General features: G+C 38.3%; 1 protein-coding gene across 1 annotated transcript in view; it reads right to left on the bottom strand.

Annotated features, from left to right (window-relative positions):
- Positions 1-21,923, bottom strand: part of APC7 (anaphase-promoting complex subunit 7) — a 28,017-nt gene extending 6,094 nt beyond the window's left edge. Inside the window, exons 1-11 of the mRNA XM_071687268.1 lie at positions 21,750-21,923; positions 17,752-17,974; positions 15,218-15,399; positions 11,897-12,009; positions 8,658-8,841; positions 5,985-6,188; positions 3,385-3,525; positions 3,154-3,255; positions 1,103-1,231; positions 743-888; positions 398-512 (exon numbers count right to left, since the gene is read on the bottom strand). Coding sequence (XP_071543369.1) covers positions 398-512; positions 743-888; positions 1,103-1,231; positions 3,154-3,255; positions 3,385-3,525; positions 5,985-6,188; positions 8,658-8,841; positions 11,897-12,009; positions 15,218-15,399; positions 17,752-17,974; positions 21,750-21,884 — 1,674 coding nt within the window. The 5' untranslated portion in view covers positions 21,885-21,923. The remainder of the gene's footprint in view (positions 1-397; positions 513-742; positions 889-1,102; positions 1,232-3,153; positions 3,256-3,384; positions 3,526-5,984; positions 6,189-8,657; positions 8,842-11,896; positions 12,010-15,217; positions 15,400-17,751; positions 17,975-21,749) is intronic.

Below are 21,923 nucleotides of genomic sequence, written 5' to 3'. Positions count from 1 at the left end.
CACACACCATGATCATTCATACGTAACATTCTAGATGGTTTCATCCATCCACAATCACCATACAACATAGTGACTGAGGCAACAAATATCAAAGTAGAATTTGACACCATCATGAAGAATCCTTACACAAAATATGTTTGATATTTCAAGATCATTAACATTATAATTATTCACTGGATGTCATCCCAAGAAACATCAATGATCATTTTACACTATCATTTCAGGAACAGAGGCTTTTCCTTATGTCATATCCCAAATCTGAATATTCTCAATACAAGTTCATAAGTAACAAAAAACATAGTAAAAATTGTATTTAAAGTCAAAACACTCTTCAGTTTCCTGATGCTGTGCCTAATTCAATGTAGTGAGTTACAGCACTTTAGGGTAAACATCTCACCTCTGAATCAGCTATATCTTCCACCTCCATGTCATAAGGGGGAGCCTCGACTGTGTCTGGTGCAGCCTCCATTTTTTGCATTCCTTCCAGTGCTCGTGTATTACTAGGTTCGTGACTGTTGGAATTAATGTAAATCTTTATGAATTTCTTTATTTCTAATGTGTCCACAGTACCTAGTTGAGTCTGTATATCTTTAAATTAATGATTCTAGATAAAACACCCTCATTCTTAGTACTCACATACTCTAACATATCTCAATACAATACTGGTCTTTATACTGACATAATTTCTTCACTTTCCTAAGATGAAACTTTATCAGCAGAATGACAATAAAACTGTTCTTACTTGAGAGCAATCCCAAAATGGTGTGCAGCCTTTTCCTCATCATGTACATGTGAGAAAAAGTCTGCTAGCATTTGATGAAGGCGACTTGTAGACTGCACTGCAACCTGTTTACGTAATAATTCTATTGCAGCTTCATAACGCATATCCTAAAAAATGATAAGAAACTGAACTATAGTAGAGTTTAATATAAATGTGGCATTAGTATAAGCACGCATCGTATCATAATCTATGTATCCGATGCACTTACTACTACCTTAGGCACAAAGGAAATTATTTAACTATTAATATTTTCTTGTAACATAGAGCACTCTACAATCATGCACTATTTGAATTATGGCTCTTAAAGTTTCAAAATCTTACCTGTTCATATAATTCACAAAGAAGATAAACAGCTGGGAGGTGGTATGGATCTTCTTTTAGAGCCTTTTCTAAGAGACTCTTTCCTTTACTTACTGTCAAGGAGTCTTTCAGTAAAACAGATGCATACAACTGAAAAAAAACAAAGGTTTTGAAAATAGAAAAACATTTTCTCTCTGAGTTGATTCTTGCAAGCAAGAAAGATTCTCTAAATTGTCTCTTCAACAATCTGGGTCAAGACCTTCCAACCCTTAGTATTTCCAGAAGAGGTGCTGGCATTCCCCTTCCTCTGCTAACCATTCATCCACAGGTATGGTGACTCACTCATTTCAGGCCCACCTTTGGCCAATCAGCGACTAACATTGAGATTATATCACTGACCCAATCACTTCCAGCAGTTCAGCAGCTTGCAATCCACAGACTGCAAGCATTAATCCAAAAACAGTCATAGCAGGTACAGAGAACAGATTTCCCAAAAAGAGAATGGAAGTTAGGACAGACTATGAAAATATTCTCACAGAAGTCTAATTTTTGTACATCTGGGATCCTCTCATACATCCGGAATACTCTCTTACAGCCAGAAAAATTTCTCATACATTCTTGATATTTTCTTACATTCAGTGTACTCTCATACCTCCCAGATACTCACATACATCCTTAATACTCTCTTACAGCTGGCATCTTCTCATATCCCGGAGACTCTTGTATATCCAGGATAGACTCATATATCTTGGATGCTCTCTTATGCCTGGGATACTCAAGCATCTGGGATACTCTCTTACATCCAGTATACTTTTGCACATCAAGGATAATCTCTTACATCCGGGATACTCTAGTAAATCTGGGATAATCTCTTATGTCCGGGATTCTCTTGTACATCTGACACACTCTCTTAAATCCATGTCTATCTGTTGGCCTTACTTGCTAACATGGGAAATAGAAAATGTGTATAAAAAATTATAATAATAATAATAATAATAATAATAACAATAATAATAATTACCATAGTAATAAGTAAAAGTATGAAGAAAAAGAAGACTATATGAAAAATGTAGTGAGTGATAAGGAATGTTACAGATACTGGAAGATGGACATACACAAATGAAAGTGGGCAAATGAATGGTGAAACACTCCCTCAAGCTACTGTGGCATCACATCACATAGGGTGTGGAGTTAAATATCTGACAAGTGAAATGAAAGTGATGGAATAAATGAGAAACTAACAATTCAGTATCCATACATACAAATGAATATACCCAGAGATGGAGTGGGTATGTATGATGAAAATTAAACACTTATCAATTGCTATTACAAAATTTTCACTAAGTAACCAACTGGGTGTTTTGTAGGACAGTCTTATAACTCTAAAAGCAACAATGAAAAGATTTTCCATGATACTTAAGTTTTCCCTGAATAACAACAATGCAATCAAGTGATGTGGGGCCATATGTAGCTTCTCGTCTACTTTTGAGGAGGGGCAAGTTCGTCTTTGCTCCAACAATTTCTTGTACTTGTAAGAGCAAAATATGTGATCAAATAATTACTAAACAAGCTGAGCTAACAAGAGGATAGCACCCACTGACTCACTTATATCAAAAGATATAATAAAAGAGATATGATTACAATTTTCACGTTCTGTAATAAAAAAAATGTCAATTCTGATAAATTCTTTAAAAAGGTAGGAATCGAGCACTATGCATAAAATAGAATTATGGAAAAAGTTTGAAAAGTTGTGAAGAAATGCTTCTAATTAAGAGCGTTGGAAAAAAAACGAATAAAGAAGCAAGGAAACAAAAAGTTCATACAGTAATAAAAAGTTGTTTAGTGTGAATGTTAATAAAAACGAGAGTTTAAGGAACTGGACCACATATGTACATCTCACTCCCTCCCAACAATACACAAAATAAGTTGAATACTCTATTCTAGAATGAATTAATCCCTCTCATCAATTATATCAATCAGCATAAAAGTAAATTGTGAAATAAAATGTTAGGCCAACCATCTAGCAAGCTTAAGCTATATCACTAAGAAAATATCAACAAAGAGAGACTTACAGTTAGGGCTCTTGGAGTCTGACCAAGCAACTTGCAAGCATTGCTGGCTATTGTCACTGCTTCTCTGGATCGATGCATTGCTAGGTAACAATCTACTAACCCCTAAAAAGAAATGAAACAGGTGTAACATACAATATCCACTTCACAAAAACTTTATATCTGAAAAGCATACAGAAGGTTTTAGCCAACATATATCACCAAATAATGAATGATCATCCATTCATTCCTTACTTTGTGTGGTTCAAAACGATGAGGTGCTATCTGCATGGCTTCTCTGAAGTGCATGACAGCTTCTTGCAGCTTCTTCAACTCTAGAAGAAGTGTGCCCTTAAGAAGAAGACCTTCAACACTACGAGGATTGATGGAACATGCCTGCAATATATTTTGAAATAATGAGTACCTGATAGAAAATACATACATACACAGCCATCCAGACAGTAAGAAGAACAATGTTCCTATTATTCTTAAGATTCTAGAAGGTCTACAAATCATGAAACCTAATATGTTCAAGTAAGGGGAAGGTGCGCTATGTCAAGGGGCCCCTGAGTGATATATACACTGAACAGTAAATTTGAGTATTCAAATGTTGGGAGACGAAATTCTCTAAGAAAAGACAAGAGATTGAGGTGAGAGAGGGATCCACAAGAGAACAAATGTTTGAAGAAGTTATGGGAAAACCTTAAACAGCAAGCTATAAGTTAATTAACAGTACTTGAATAAGGGTTAAAGAAATTGAGGAATCATCAAGGATCATGAGGTGTCACGAAAGAGGAACTATAGAATCTGAGACTTATAATCTCTGATTATAAATAAAAATTCAATTCAATGGCTAAGATCTACGAGATATATAACCAGAGGAAAGAATGAAAATCCACTAAAAACCAAACAATTTCTGATGGCTCTGTTCTAGATATCCTAAAGGTTATACAGTTAGAGGAAAGTACTCAAAACCAATACCAGGTTTCTTATTTTTCCCAATAACCCAGGTTTTGTGCCATTCCTTCATTTCATGCCAGCTGACTTGAAACTGCAGGCATGTAACATGGTTCTATATGTCTAGAAACCATTCTTATTTTCTTTTTCTATATCTTTAAAGGATTAAATGGGTCAAAAATTATCATTTTGAGCTGTTGTTCCTTACAGAGTAATCAACTGAAATGAAATGCTGCAAACAAATAACTTATCACAAACCTCATAATGCAACTATACTTGTATCTGAGTCATTTCTACTCATCTATAGGGGGTCTCACTTCAGTAAAAGACAAACTATCCCTGCCATTACTTGACCATATTCAAGTTAAATTCATGGAACTGGAACCAGGATATCTTTCTATAGGTGCCCATACTATGTACATTTCAAATTTGTGGTTCCCATTATTTTTGGCGATCATTTTGGCATCAAAACGTGGAAAAAAGGGGGGAGAAGGCTTGGAACACTATCTGACCAAATATCAGCAGGTCTTCATAAAATTTTTGACTATTTTACCCTAGTCTTGGAATCAGTTACCAAAAATTACAGTTACCTGCATATAAACCATCTTTTTTCAACCAATGTTGATCAAGTTTACTAAGTTTAATGCCTCCAAAACTCAGTTTCTACCCATCTCTCTAATGAAAACTCCTCATAACTCTCATCTCTCCTTTGACAGTTTTGTAATGCCATCTCTTGACTCAGTGAACATACTTGGTTTAACTGTAACATTTACTCTTTTTTGGAAACCCTAAATTTCAGAAGTAGCTAAGTCTGCCTCTAAGAAACTGGGAGCCCTGTTTATATGTTAAAATTTTTTTCTTTGGAACAGTTCCTCCATTCATACAAAGGCTCAATTCGTTCTTGTGTGTCATACTGCTCTCACATATGGAATGGTTCTAGCTCTGCATCATTACTTGAGAGAACCGAGTCGAAAGAGGTTCGACTTATAAATTCTCCCAGGCTAACTTCAAAACTTGACCCTCTTGCCCTACACCGCAATGTTGGTTCACTTTCCCTCTTCTATAGGTATTACTTTGGTTTTTACTCATAACAGCTGGCTGCTTGCATGCCCCCACCACCATCCAGATAACAATACTCGGCAAGCTGCTACATCATATAATTACCTTGTGGCCACTGGCAACTCAATAGTGAGTTGTTTTGATAACTGTCTCTTTCCCTACACCTCGAAGCTTTGGAACCCTCAACCATCTCATGTTTTTCCCAATAACTATGACCAGGCATAAGACAGGTTTTTCACTTCCTCCAAAATTCGTAAATACTTTTCCTTGTGTTTTCTTTTTCCCTTTCATAATCCTCTCTGTACTTCAATTAAGGCCTAGCCTTGATGTGGACTTTTGTCCATGACTGAAGCCTCAACATAAAAAAAAAAGTACCTTACACATCCTCTACGTGATTTTTGTAAATCTTTACTCAAAGATACTTAAGGTGCATATATTAAAAGACATACTGCATTTGCCTACAAATATCAGCCTTTTTAGTGTACTTAAATTCTTCTCCACTTAAATTTATATCATAATATAGCGATCAATCTCTTTCAGAAACAAACATTTCCTTCACTTCCATTCATTTTCAACACTAGTAAATATATGTATTACTTGTATGTTCCAAAATAAAGTTGTTCACAACAGACATACTGCATTTGCCTACAAATATCAGCCTTTTTAGTGTACTTAAATTCTTCTCCACTCAAATTTTTATCATAATATAGCAATCAATCTCTTTCAGAAACAAACATTTTTCCTTCACTTCCATTCATTTTCAACACTAGTAAATATGTGTTACCTGTATGTTCCAAAATAAAGATGTTCACAGGGCACCAAAATCAACATTACCATACCTTGTGAGCAAAATAGATGGCTTTTGTTGTACGTTTGCTGAGTTGGCAGTAGTACCCCATTGTTATCCATGGTTGAGGTGCTGTATCTGTCACTGCTGTTGTTGCCATGGCTAACTCTTCCAATTCACGATTTCTCTTATCTGCAGCAAACAGGCAAGCCAGCAAGTCTGAGCCACGGAGGTTTAAATGATTTACTGTATGTGCCTGGAAAAGAAAATAATGTGAAAGGCACACAAAGAGAACTATTCCCTCTGATGAAGATTCTTTTACGTATACTTCCAGCACAAGGCATTAGTAACTAAAAATAAAAATATCTCTGACTCAATAGCTTATCAGCAAGGAACAGGGCCACATACATAGTAAGAAAGTATGTGGTTAAACAATTATCCAGGGAATGGGCCACATAAATAGTAAAAATATATATAGTTTCAGAAATATCCATAATATATGGAGGTGTTAAAGATTTCTTGGTAGGCAGACATAGCGAGATTCATCAATATCAGGTACTGCTAAAATGCTGCAGAACACATATCATATGCAAGACATGAAGAGATGAGAGATCAATGGGATAAAGGTGCCAGTTGAATCTTTACCTTTTAGATATGACATAAAAAATGCTTCACTTTACTTTTATAATTTTACAAACTTAATAATAATTAGTGACACATGTGGCTAAATCTCCAACCAATTCAGATGAGAACAAAGAAGAAAAAATTTTCAACTTAAAATTGGCATTCTAAAAATGCTATTCCACACCTACATTATAAGCTACAGTTATAATCTTTTGTTATTCAATACCATAATCTTTTACTTTTAACTTTGCCATATATTGCTGTAATATTGCACGCCCTAATAAAAAATACATCTTTATACATTGTGCTTTGAAACATGCTAAAAAACATTTAAAAAACAAAAATCCTTGAAAAAATCTAGAAGTAAAAACTTAGGGTAAAACTTTAAATGATAATCATAAAAATTAAAAGAAAAATCCAGCAATAAAAAAGAGGATGTTTCGGCATTTAAAAAGAGCAATACACAAATTTGTGAAGGGGCTTATACATAGTGCTCTGCTCTGCCAGCAGGTTCTCTGGCCAGCTAGACTTGCATTCATCCACACTGCACATATTTGGTTATCTAGTTAAGAAGACCAAGGTATGCTGAAATGGTTTAGAAAAGTGGACAGCACAAATGAAAAAAGACTGACAAAGTGGATCCTGTGCTGAAGTGATGGGAGTAGGTGGAAAGGGAAGACTAAGAAGGAAACAGAAAGATGGAGTGAGAGACTTTCAGATTCTGTTGCCTGAAGACTCAGAAGAGCAGGAGGCTTGTATGGGATAGAAAAATGAGGCAATGTGGTATATGGGGCTGACATACTGTCAAAGGACTTGGACCAGGGCATATGTAGCAGTCTGGAAGGGTGATCTAGGAAAATTTGAAGGCATAGTTGTCCTGATGGTGGTGTATAGATGAGAAAGTACAGAGCAGGGTGCATATGTTGGATATGAAATACATGACAATAAAGTATCATGTGAGGAGGATTGATTGTTAAATACGAAAAGGATGAGAGGTGTGGAAATAAGAATAATATGGTTTAGAGAGTTGAAGGAGGTTTACAGAAATGGTCCCGACATTTGGAGAGAATGAGTGAGGAGAGGTTGATAAAAGTGAAGGGGACAAGGAGACCAAACTGGAGATAGAAGGATGGAGCGAGAGATTTTGAACACCCTGGGCCTGAACATGCAGAAGGGTGCAAAGCTTGCATAGGAGAGAATGAACTGGAGATATGTGGTATACAGGGGTCAATGTACTGTCAGTGGACTGAAACAGGGAATATGAAGCAGGCAGGGGAGACCAAGGGAAGGTCAGTGGAGACTAGATGGTGGATAGGGGACTGTGGTCTCAGTACATTAAACACAGAGCAAGAAAATAGATGAGGGAGTGAGGCTTATTCGTCTGTTCCTTGCACTATTTCGCTAATGTGGTAAATGGCAAACAAGTATGAAAGAAAAAACTATATATACACATTCTTTTTATTCACATCTGCCATTTCCTGCATATGCAAGGTAGCATCAAGAACAGATGACTAAAGATAAGAGGAAAAAATCCTCATTTGGCCACCTCTGTTCCTTCTTTTGGTAAAGTAAACAAGAGGAGAATTTCCTTCCCTTTTAGTTGTCTTCTACACTTCTATGACATGCAGGTAATATGTGGTTGTTTAATTTGTCTATGTATGGGGTGGTTAGGGAGGTAAATGCAAGAGTTTTGAAGAGAGGGGCGAGTCTACAGTCTGTTGGGGATGAGAGGGCCTGGGAAGTGAGTCAGTTGTTGTTTGCCAATGATACAGCTCTGGTGGCTGATTTGAGTGAGAAACTGCAGGAGTTGGTGACTCAGTCTGCAAAAGTGTGTGAAAGGAGAAAGTTGAGAGTAAATGTAAATAAGAAAAAGGTTATTAGGTTCAGTAAGGTTGAAGTTGGGATGTAAGTTTGAATGGAGAAAAATTGGAGGAAGTGAAGTGCTTTAGATATTTGGGAGTGGACTTAGCAGCGAATGGAACCATGGAAGTGGAAGTGAGTCACAATGTGGGGGATGAGGCAAAGATTCTGGGAGCAATGAAGAATGTATGGAAGGAGAGAATATTTCAGTTTGTCAGAAGCCACTGATACCTCAACTTACCCTCTGAAGCATGGTGAGAGCATTCTTGGAGTCTCCAGCCAGATAATAAGTTTCACCTAGTGTAGCTAGGATGTCAACATTTCGACTGAGAGCTGAGTTTTCTTCCAACTGCTTAAAGGAACTGATAGCACTTGGATAATCACGACTATGTAAGTATGCATGACCTTTGACCCACAAGGATAACCTGTAAGGATAAAATCAGTGCTTACTAAATTCTATAATTACAACCATGTATAAAGAAAGAAGTCTCCTTCATGCAAAAGTCTTCAAGTGAAAATCTTGCCTAGCTGAAGTGGAATACACATCAACATTCTCAGTTCTTTAGTGTCAATCCCCCTGACTTGCCCACGGTGTTATAACTGTGCAATGTAATGATGCATGCATGACGTTGCTACTGAGGTGTCAGGGTGTTATGATGTGATCATGAGGTTGTCTGCATACAAATGGACCTTCACATTGAGGTTTGCCTGATGTGTATGGACACATGGAGAGGATGAGTGAGAAATGGTTGAAAAAGAGGTTATACATGTCTGAAGCAATTGGCACCTGAACATACAGGAGGGTGAGAGGTGTGCAAGGAAAAGAGTGAATTGGAACAATGTGGTATACCGGGGTCAACATGCTGTCAATGGACTGGACTAGGGCATGTGAAATGTCTGGGGTAATAAATAATATGTAAATGAATATATACATATTTTTATTTATTTTATTATACTTTGTCGCTGTCTCCCGCGTTTGCGAGGTAGCGCAAGGAAACAGACGAAAGAAATGGCCCAACCCCCCCCCATACACATGTATATACATACGTCCACACACGCAAATATACATACCTACACAGCTTTCCATGGTTTACCCCAGACACTTCACATGCCTTGCTTCAATCCACTGACAGCACGTCAACCCCGGTATACCACATCGCTCCAATTCACTCTATTCCTTGCCCTCCTTTCACCCTCCTGCATGTTCAGGCCCCGATCACACAAAATCTTTTTCACTCCATCTTTCCACCTCCAATTTGGTCTCCCTCTTCTCCTTGTTCCCTCCACCTCCGACACATATATCCTCTTGGTCAATCTTTCCTCACTCATCCTCTCCATGTGCCCAAACCACTTCAAAACACCCTCTTCTGCTCTCTCAACCACGCTCTTTTTATTTCCACACATCTCTCTTACCCTTACGTTACTCACTCGATCAAACCACCTCACACCACACATTGTCCTCAAACATCTCATTTCCAGCACATCCATCCTCCTGCGCACAACTCTATCCATAGCCCACGCCTCGCAACCATACAACATTGTTGGAACCACTATTCCTTCAAACATACCCATTTTTGCTTTCCGAGATAATGTTCTCGACTTCCACACATTCTTCAAGGCCCCCAGGATTTTCGCCCCCTCCCCCACCCTATGATCCACTTCCGCTTCCATGGTTCCATCCGCTGCCAGATCCACTCCCAGATATCTAAAACACTTCACTTCCTCCAGTTTTTCTCCATTCAAACTCACCTCCCAATTGACTTGACCCTCAACCCTACTGTACCTAATAACATATATATATCTATCTATTCATTATACTCTGTCGCTGTCTCCCACGTTAGCGAGGTAGCGCAAGGTAACAGACGAAAGAATGGCCCAACCCACCTACATACACATGTATATACATACACGTCCACACACGCACATATACATACCTATACATCTCAATGTATACATATATATATATATATATATATATATATATATATATATATATATACACACACACAGACATAGACATATATACACATGTACATAATTCATGCTGTCTGCCCTTACTCATCCCCGTCGCCACCCCGCCACACATGAAATGACAACCCTGCATGAGGTAGCGCTAGGAAATATATATATAAAATTATTTATCCATTCATTATACTTGATCGCCATTTCCCGCGTCAGCGAGGCAGTGCCAGGAAACAGACGAAGAATGGCCCATCCACATACATACATAAACGTCCATTTACATACACATCAACATATACATATACATACACAGACATATACATATATACACATGTACATATTCATACTTGCATGCCTTCATCCATTCCCAGCACCTCCCCGCCCCACAGAAAACAGCATCACTAACCTCTGCTTCAGTGAGGTAGTGCCAGGAAAACAGACAAAAAAGGCCACATTCGTTCACACTCAGTCTCTAGCTGTCATGTGTAATGCATCAAAACCACAGCTACCTATCCACATTCAGGTACCACAGCCCTTTCCATGGTGTACTCCAAACATTTCACATGCCTTGGTTCAGTCCAGTGACAGCTCATCCACCCCGATATACCACATCATTCCAATTCACTCTATTCCTTGCACATCTCTCGCCCTCCTGTATGTTCAAGCTCCAATTGCTAAAAAAATCTTTTCTCTCCATCGTTAGCACTTCAGTAGTTCATACAATCTTACTGGCCATGCAATTTTTCTATACAAGGGGCATGACATGTTTCATGCAGACAATCCACCTCATCAGGTGCCAGTACTTAACAAAGTTATCTAAATCCCAACATCACACTTGATTGATTAAGGGGAGTCAAGTGGCAGGGGTTGACTGAAGTAGCAGGGTGTGTCTTCAACAACTTTTTTTATGTTTTCTTGTTTTATCAATTCTCTCAAAATGACTTGGTTAATGCTAAGATGGGCTTTAAAATACCCTGGGGACAAATTAAAGTTCTTAACATTAGTAATTAAGACAGATTCAATGATGTTACATGTGGCATAATCAAAAGAGGGGTATAAAATAATGCGATTTTCAAGATCTATGGGGTGATCATTTAGTGTGTCACCAGAGGTGACACTGTAATCTGATTCACACATACTTCTAGACTGCAGCTCACATGATATGATCCAAAATATTCACAAAAAACAGCATCCTATTTGCATACATGTACAAAATGGGTACTGACGAATAACATTCAATAAACACTTCATATAACAATCAAAATAAAGCAAGCCATGAAAAATGATAAAATGAAGCCATTAGTCCATCTGAACTTGCAAGTGCAACAAAACAATGACAACCTTTCATAAACACTTCATATAACAATCAAAATAAAGCGAGCCATGAATAACTTGCAAGTGCAACAAAACAATGACAACCTCTCTAATGCAAAACTATTAAATGATTCCTTAAAAGTTATAAGTTCTCTCAATTGAAAGTTACTTGAGAAAATGAAATAATCATTATCCTATACTGACCATTCTGTTTCTGCAGAATTGCCATGCATGTTGATCATGAGAGATGCCACTTCTGCCCCTCGTACACCAAGACTGAGAAGTTCCTGGACAGCCTCAAGTGCCAGTGGGCACTCCTGTAAAAGAGAAATAGAATGGAATTCATCACAACTGTCAGCTACAACTCCAATGCTATCACAAACAAACAAACAAATAAATGCTATGAGAAAAGTGTGATTGCGGGGAAACAGTTCTTATAATAATCATAATTAATATGACTAAATGTTACACACACAAGTATGAAAAAATAATAAGAAATGCTACAAGTGTTCAATATCGGTGAAACTGGGATTTACAGAGATGCTTAATAATTATACAGCAGAACACTTGATCCTACTAAGTCCTGGGTATTATGGGGAGTGCAGGAACTACAAACAGCTTACCACAAGCGATATGTGCTACTCCTCCTAAGCTGGGAACTACAAACTAACTTAACCCTGATCAATAATGCAGTCAAGTTTTTAAAATGCATTAATTAAACAAATAAAGTCTGAAGATAATATACATTGAGCACTGTTACTTAATGTGCGATGCAACTGGTAATATCGTAATGTAGGCAGCTCACCATATTGTGGGCAGGGTCACTTTTCTCTTCAGAATAATGTTTTGAATCATTAATTCTGAACTCCTTAAATGATGGCTAACTTGCAAAAAGCTGATCCTCACTAGGCCCCCTTCTCTGTTCCTTCTTTTGGAAAACTAAAAACTGGAGGGGACGATTTCCAGCCCCCCGCTCCCACTCCTTTTAGTCCCCTTTACAAGACGCAGTTAATACGTGGGAAGTATTCTTTCTTCCCTATCCTTAGGCTTATAATATGAAAGAAATTAAAGTAAACGAAATGTCTAGAAAAAAGGTATTAACATACCTCGTATATCTATGGTACATTACTAAAGTTAAAATTCTCTATGCTAAAGACATCAATCCACAGTTATGTAGTAGGGGGTGCTATGTATGTCAATCTTCCCACATAAGATTGACTTTTGTGTGCTTTGCATGATCTGCTAGCCGGCCAGAACTGGCAACCCAAACAAAGGATAAGTCAGTGTAGCTGCCTTATGGCCTTAGTAATTCACCAGTGATCACAATCAGTCGCTTTTTTCATAAAGACTTGCCAAGTCTGTGGCATCCACCCAAACTATAGCACCCACAGCAATTACTGAGGACAGGCCATCCAACAAACAATGTATTCTCAATTCCTGATTTACAAGAAAAATAATACCGTTCATAGTTTTCAGAACCATCATTTTCTTTCATAACTGTTCACCATTTCCCACATTAACATGCTAGCACCATGACTAGATGCAGAAATGGCCTCATTCATGCACTTCCATTTCTAGCTGTCATGTGTAATGCACCATAAACACTGCCCCCTTTTCACATTCAAGTCAACAGATCTTTCTGTGATCTTACCTGACCACTTCATCTGGCCTGGTTCAGTCCAGTAACAGCATGTTACATCCTGTATACCACATTGCTCCAATTAATTCTTTGCCATGCACACCTTACACCCTTGTGTATATCTGAACCCTGTGCACTCATAACTTCTTACAATCTCCAATTCTTCCTACCCCTTCTCCTTGTCCCCTCTAATTCTGTCACACATACCCTGCCCTGACTCATTCTCTATGCATCCAAACCATTTCAGCACACCCTCTTTGGCTCTCTTAACCATACTCTTCTAACTACTGCACTGCTCTCTAACCCTTTAATTACTTATGTAATCAATCCTACTCACACCATGTACTATTCCCAATCATTTCCATACATTCTCAACAACAGTTCATGCCTCACATACATACAACTTCATTGGGAATACTATACCTTCAAATACAGCCCTCTTTATGCTCCCAGGGTGACCTTTCTTTCAACACATTTCTATATACCCCCATGTCCTTTACCTACTCACCCAACCTATGACCAATCTCAGCTTCCATGGTTCCATTTGCTCGCATGTACACTCCCATGTATCTACAACACTTATCCTCCTCAAAGTTTTCCCCATTCAAACCCACAACCTAACTAACCTGTCACTTTCCACTGCTAAAGCTAAAAACCTTGCTTTTATTCACATTTACTCTCAACTTTTTCCTTTCACACACTCTCCCAAACTCAAAAACCAATTTTGCAGTTCCTCACTCAAATCTGTCACCAGCACAGTGTCATCATTATACAAAAACTAACTTATCTCTCAAGCCCTCATAACCCTGACAGACTGCAGACCTGCTCCTCTGGTCAAACACCTGCTCCACACAGCCTCTAACATTCATGAAACCATGTTGTTCCTCCTCAATCTGAAACTCTGTGCATGTCACAGTCCTCTTCACCACCACTTTCCTATACAAACTGCCAGATATGCTCTGCAAACTTATAACTCTGTAATTTCAGCATTCACTTTTGTCCCCCATAACTTTATGCAAAAGCACTAAACAGGTATTCTGCCTATCTTCAGGTACATCACCACACACATCAAAAATCCTAACTTATCAGTCAACAACGCAATCACCTCTCTTGAGAAATTTGATTGCCATTCCATCCACTCTGGCTGCCTTGCCACACTTCATTAATCCATCTGCCAAGATTCTCTCACTTCACACACCTCAACCACAATACTCCACAAATAAATATCTGTCATCAAACACACTCAACAGTCCTTCAAAGTACTCCATCTCTATTTCACCTAATCTACACCTGTTACTACTTCTCCATTTGTCCCTTCACTAATGTTCCCATTTCATTTTATTTTTTCTCACACTAACAACCTTTCTAAAATATTTTCTTGTTCTCCCTGAAGTTTGATAAAACTCACTCACCCCAACTTTAATTTGCCCTCATTTTCAGCTCACACAATTTCTTCTTAACCTTTTAAAATTTTCTCTTGTACATCTCTCAATTATTTGCATTCCTTCCCTGCAAGTTCATACATCCATCATATCTCTTCACTAGCAAGGTCACTTCATCCCACCATTCATTACTCACCTGATCATATATATAAATCAAAGTTATGTAATGTAAGTTTTAGCAACTTGCCTATATAGCATTGGCCAGCATGGTAGATAATGCTTTCCCTCATCTAAAAATAGTCAAGTCTTGATAATCAAAAAAATTATGTATTTTTCTGTGCACCTTTTCATATCAAAATAAAAAAGGTTTTGTTCTTTTTTTGTGTGCACTAGAGGAATGCTGAAAGAAATCAATCAAGCATCAAATGAGTTAAATGTTACATCTTCCTTCACCTTTAAAGCTCTAAACAAGGAAATATCACATTTACATTGATTTAAATTTACCTTAAGCACTTCCTTATATGCTGTTATGGCAGGTCTTTCCATTCCAGCCTGCTGGTAGAGACGTCCCAGTCCCATGTTAACCTTTGGTGTACGGTGTCGCTGTGGGATAGACTCCAGAAGTGTGAGGGCTTGACTAAATTGACGCACAGCAATGTTACACTCTGCCATTGCATACTTTACATCTGCAGATTTAAAGTACAAGCGTCACTAAGCCACTGACATACAAATCATCTAAATAATTTTTTGGCAACATATTAAAGGAATATAAAGACAGAATGGAACACTAACAGCTACAGACCACTGATTCCTTTGAAACTGCCTGAGATAGTGTAAAAAATGAAGAACAGAGATCAGAGTGGTATAAGTAAAAAAGCAAACAAAAGATGTCAGACAAAATACTTGTACACTTTATATGTAACTAAGAATGTGCAGGTAATGACAGACATGGATCTGATAGAAAGTATGTCAAGTCTCTTAAATGAAGTCTCTGCTGTTGCTTTTAATGTTTCTAACAGGTAAATCATTCCATTTGATAAGAATCCAGTCAAAGAAAAAGTGCTTTGCCTCATTTGATATGTTCAGCAAACAATTCAAAACACATCTGAACTAGAATATACACAAAGAATGGTGTCAGAATCAAGAGTGCTACGCTTCATGTGGAGAGCCACAAATCTGCCCACAATTAACGAGAGAAGACCAGGTGACCTGATCACAACCTTTATTTTTCTAAATCAGATGATGACATGAACATTGAGATGCAAAGAGAGGTAAACCAGATGTCAAAAAAATGAAACTAGTGAACAAGCTTGAAGATATACTTCTATAATAAGTCAGGTGAATGACTCCAATAAACTACATCATGAAACTGTGAAACCAGCAATATCCAAGTTCAAAATACTGTTTGAAGGATAAAAAAGCTTGAGGCCCTATAAGTTTGAATGTACAAAAAAATAGAGGAAGGAAGTGTTTTAGATATCTGGGAGTGGACTCAGCAGCAGATGGAACCCTGGAAGTGAGTCACAGGGTGGAGGAGGAAGTGAAGGTTCTGGGAGCGTTGAAGAATGTGTGGAAGGCAAGAACGTTATCTCGAAGAGCAAAAATAGGTATGTTTGAAGGAATAGGGGTTCCAACAATGTTATATGGTTGTGAGGCATGGGCTATAGATAGGGTTGTGTGGAGGAGGGTGGATGTGTTGGAAATGAAGTGTTTGAGGACAATATGTGGTGTGAGGTGGTTTCATCAAGTAAGTCATGAAAGGGTAAGAGAGATGTGTGGTAATAAAAAGTGTGTGGTTGAGAGAGCAGAACAGGGTGTGTTGAAATGGTTTGGAAACATGGAGAGAGTGAGTAAGGAAAGAATGACAAAGAGGATATAAGTATCAGAGGTGGAGGGAAGAAGAAACAGGAGACCAAATTGGAGGTGGAAGGATGGAGTGAAAAAGATTTTGAGAGATCAGGGCCTGAACATACAGGAAGATGAAAGGCATGCAAGGAATAGAGTGAACTGGAACAATGTGGCATACCGGGGTCAACGTGCTGTCAATGGATTGAACCAGGGCATGTGAAGCGTCTGGAGTAAACCATGGAAAGGTCTGTGGGGCCTGGATGTGGAAGGGGAGCTGTGATTTTGGTGCATTACATATGATAGCTAGACCGAGTGTGAACGAATGTGGCCTTTTTGTCTGTTCCTGGCACTGCATCAAAGGAGAGGCAGGGGGTTGCTATTTTGTGTGTAGCGGGGTGCTAATGGGAATGGATGAAGGCAGAAAGTACGGATATGTACAAGTGTATATATGTATATGTCTGTGTATGTATATGTATGTATATGATGAAATGTATATGTATGTCTATGTGCATATGTGGGCATTTATGTATTATATGCATGTATATGTGAGTGGGTTGGGCCATTCCTCATCTGTTTCCTTGAACTACCTCGCTAATGTGGGAGATGGCGGTTAAGTATAATAAAAATAAATGAATATAAAAATATATCATAATCATTATCATTATAATTATACTTAATCCCTATTTCCCATATCAGTGAGGTAGTGCCAGGAAATAGACGAAGAATGGCCCATTCACTCATATACACATGTATGTACATAAATGCCAGTACACACACATATACATATACATATCAACATATATACATACACAAAGACATATAAATATATACACATGTATATAGTCACATTTGCTTGCCTGCATCCATTCCTGGCACTACCCTGCCCAGCAGGAAACAGCATTGCTATCCCCTGCTTCAGCAAGGTAGCGCCAGAAAAACAGATAAAACAGGCCACATTTGTCCACACTCAGTCTCTAGCTGTCATGTGTAATGCACCGAAACAACAGATCCCTATCCCTATATTTTCATAATATTAACTTAATGAATACAAATCAACATATCATTTTAGTTAATGTTGTGAGTTCTATTTCTTTTCAATTATAGTTAAATTATACATATGTTTATCCTGCCCACAACACAAAAATAACATGAAATGGCCCAAACATGAGGTTATGTTAATTATTTCTCACCTATCTCTGTAAGCCCATCCTTAAACATGTCTGAAGTCTTGGCAACTTTAGTCTTGGCAATGGCCTTGACATACTGCAGCGCTTCTCTAAATGTTGCCTCTGCCCTTCTGTATTCTCCCTGAATTTGAAGAGAACGACCTACATACACAAGAGTCTGGTAACGTGCAGCTGGTAAAAGAGAGTTTTCTGGCTGGTTTTCTGCAACAGTCAAAACTAAACCACCCTGAAATAAAGAATGTGCCAGTAATTAATTCATATAACATCAATTAATGAGTATACATTATATCACGATGTATAAGGAGGTGCATAATTCATCCAAAAAATGTAGTTCACATTATAAGATCTTCTACTTATATCAAGATTTATTTATTTATTCATGTTGCTTTGTCGCTGTCTCCCGCGTTAGCGAGGTAGCGCAAGGAAACACACGAAAGAATGGCCCAACCAACCCACATACACATGTATATACATACACGTCCACACACGCAAATATACATACCTATACATGTCAATGTACACATATATATACACACACAGACATATACATATATACACATGCACATAATTCATACTTTCTGCCTTTATTTATTCCCATCGCCACCTCGCCACACATGGAATAACAACCCCCTTCCCCTCATGTGTGCAAGGTAGCGCTAGGAAAAGACAACAAAGGCCCCATTCGTTCACACTCAGTCTCTAGCTGTCATGTAATAATGCACTGAAACCACAGCTCCCTTTCAACATCCAGGCCCCACAGAACTTTCCATGGTTTACACAAGACGCTTCACATGCCCTGGTTCAAACCATTGACAGCACGTCGACCCCGGTATACCACATCGTTCCAATTGACTCTATTCCTTGCACGCCTTTCACCCTCCAGCATGTTCAGGCCCCGATCACTCAAAATCTTTTTCACTCCATCTTTCCACCTCCAATCTGGTCTCCCACTTCTCCTCGTTCCCTCCACCTCTGACACATATATCCTCTTGGTCAATCTTTCCTCACTCATTCTCTCCATGTGACCAAACCATTTCAAAACACCCTCTTCTGCTCTCTCACTCAACACTCTTTTTATTTCCACACATCTCTCTTACCCTTACATTACTTACTCGATCAAACCACCTCACACCACACATATTGTCCTCAAACATCTCATTTCCAGCACATCCACCCTCCTATGCACAACTCTATCCATAGCCCACGCCTCGCAGCCATACAACATTGTTGGAACCACTATTCCTTCAAACATACCCATTTTTGCTTTCCGAGATAATGTTCTTGACTTCCAAACATTCTTCAAGGCTCCCAGAATTTTCGCCCCCTTCCCCACCATATGATTCACTTATGCTTCCATGGTTCCATCCGCTGCCAGATCCACTCCCAGATATCTAAAACATTTTACTTTCTCCAGTTTTTCTCCATTCAAATTTACCTCCCAACTGACCTGACCCTCAACCCTATTGTACCTAATAACCATGCTCTTATTCACATTTACTCTTAACTTTCTTCTTTCACACACTTTACCAAACTCAGTCACCAGCTTCTGCAGTTTCTCACATGAATCAGCCACCAGCGCTGAAATAACTTTACCAACCAGTCAACATCACAGTCACCCCCTTTTTTAATAAATTCCACTGCAATACCATCCAAACCCACCGCCTTGCCAGCTTTCATCTTCCGCAGAGCTTTTACTACCTCTTCTCTGTTTACCAAATCATTTTCCCCAACCCTCTCACTTTGCACAACACCTCGACCAAAACACCCTATATCTGCCACTCTATCATCAAACACATTCAACAAACCTTCAAAATACTCACTCCACCTGCCTCTCACATCACCACTACTTGTTATCACCTCCCCATTAGCCCCCTTCATTGATGTTCCCATTTGTTCCCTTGTCTTACGCACTTTATTTACCTCCTTCTAAAACATCTTTTTATTCTCCCTAAAATCTAATGATACTCTCTCACCCTAACTCTCATTTGCCCTCTTTTTCACCTCTTGCACCTTTCTCTTGACCTCCTGCCTCTTTCTTTTATACTTTTCCCAGTCATTTCCATTAGTTCCCTGCAAAAATCGTTCAAATGCCTCTCTCTTCTCTTTCACTAATAATCAACAAACAACTGACACAATTCCCAAGCCCTCTCATCTCCTACAGACCACATACTTGCCCCTCTCTCCTAGACTTTTGCATTTACCTCCCTCATTTCACAGCTGCTAGCTACCCTATAAACACCATGGTGGAAGGACTTATAAGTGCTTACACCTGGCAGCCTGTGTGTCTGGCAGCAGCAAATATAAATGTGTGGGAACATGAGAAGAAATAAGATGCAATTTTGATGGATATTTGTGATACAGAGAGGTATTATGATATAATCATGAAGTTTCATCAAGGCCCCAAGATGACAGATATACATGGAAGGGGCTTACAGTGTGAATAACCTACTTTATCACTAAAAGAAAAATTAAAGGAAATACAGCAGATAAGGAAGTTTTTCTCTATTCATTAACTTATAATGACTTTTCACATTATGTTGAATTATATTAAAGGGCCAATTTTTTTTATAACTTTTCATTTTTTAAACCTTAGGCTGAGGAGCACAAAATCAGACCAGGCTTGGAACAAAAGGATCAAATCCAAATGCTGCTAGGGATTGCATGGTTATTTGCTGTTGCCTGTTTGTCGACATTCAGCACCATATGCAGGGTGCTCAATCATGGGTATGACTAGTTAATTCAACTCAAGTACTAAATAATTATATAACTCCTTACCACCAAGGAAGTCTGGTGAGGTCTTCTGAGACTCTTGAGCATTTCTATAAGTATACTACTGTACCTACTTGTACATTAGCTCAATAGTGCTACTAGATTTAAATACCAATGATTTTGCTCTGAAGTGCTATTGTAGCATTCAGAGTATAAACAGTTGCAAAGCATTGCATTAGGAAATAAGTTATGCAGTAGCATCAAGTAAAAATGATTAGTAAATTCAAATACAGGTAATATATTTGTAAAATAACAAAACCAATAAAAACCTCACCCAGTGGCTGATACGACAGGAGAAATATGGCAACATTTTTGTATTCTATTGAGAATCATGCTGTGTTATATGTTTAATGTCTTCCAGCAGCACAACAGAGGTACATTTTCATAAGCATAACATGTGAATTGATGAAAAAGATAAGTCTTGACTGACAGGGAGGTCGTGAGGTTTCCATAAGTTCTGCTGATTTCTAACAAGTGTATAACCTACAATCTTCATCATCCCCACAGTTTCATTCACGTTACCTAATATCACACAATAAATCATATTGCTCCACATCATGTTCTCCAGATATTTCAGTTATCACAACGAATCATATAAAGCATCTAAAACTAGTAACTAACTGCCAAAGATAGTTCTAAAACAGGTAAAGTTACAGAATACCTGGTATCTTAAGATTTGCTTAGGAAATGTTATATGGGTAACATTTTCATTCCTGGTTTTCCTAGAAGTTGGAAAAATTTATTCAAACTTAACATCTGCATGTTCCCATGCACTATAGAACATAATGACACAAGCCGCAACATTAAATTACATATCAACCACAAAAAAAATAGCCCAGACAATCATGATTATAAATTTGAACAATACAATCTAAAATTCAATATGCCCTTTTCAGCAACAAAAAAATGTTGAAAAAACTCAACCATAATGTAATTACCGAAAACTGCTCGAGTAATCAAATTCATAGCCACTAACCCTTTTTGGAAGTCCCCGTCAAACACTGTGCAAGTGCCGAAAAAAAATGAACGCTGCTAATAAGCCATGTCTGCTTTGAACATCAGATTATAACTACCATAATCTGACTCCCCTAAAATCAACCAGGTCTCATGTCATGCACAGAGGCATTAGTTAGTTCGCTCGTGTTACTGACATGAAAGTGACTGATGGCCATCCCTGTAAATCAGCCATGATCTTTTGGGGTAATTTCCCCTTCAGTCAAGGTTTCCCTTACCAAGGCGATGAGATTCGAGTGTAGCCCATTTTCATGCAGGAGCTTTATTTGCTCAAAGAGACACATTTTGGAGGAGGAGTCGGGGGTAACGCGTTCCCTCGGCGTTTTGAGTATGTTTTGGTTCTTCCTTCCCATCCAGCAGCGGCGGCCGTGTTTACCATACGACTACTGACT

The sequence above is a fragment of the Panulirus ornatus genome, chromosome 43 (assembly GCF_036320965.1).
Source record: "Panulirus ornatus isolate Po-2019 chromosome 43, ASM3632096v1, whole genome shotgun sequence".
Taxonomy (NCBI): domain Eukaryota; kingdom Metazoa; phylum Arthropoda; class Malacostraca; order Decapoda; family Palinuridae; genus Panulirus; species Panulirus ornatus.
The sequence above is the reverse complement of the archived record's forward strand: the minus strand, read 5'-3'. Positions and strand labels throughout refer to the sequence as shown.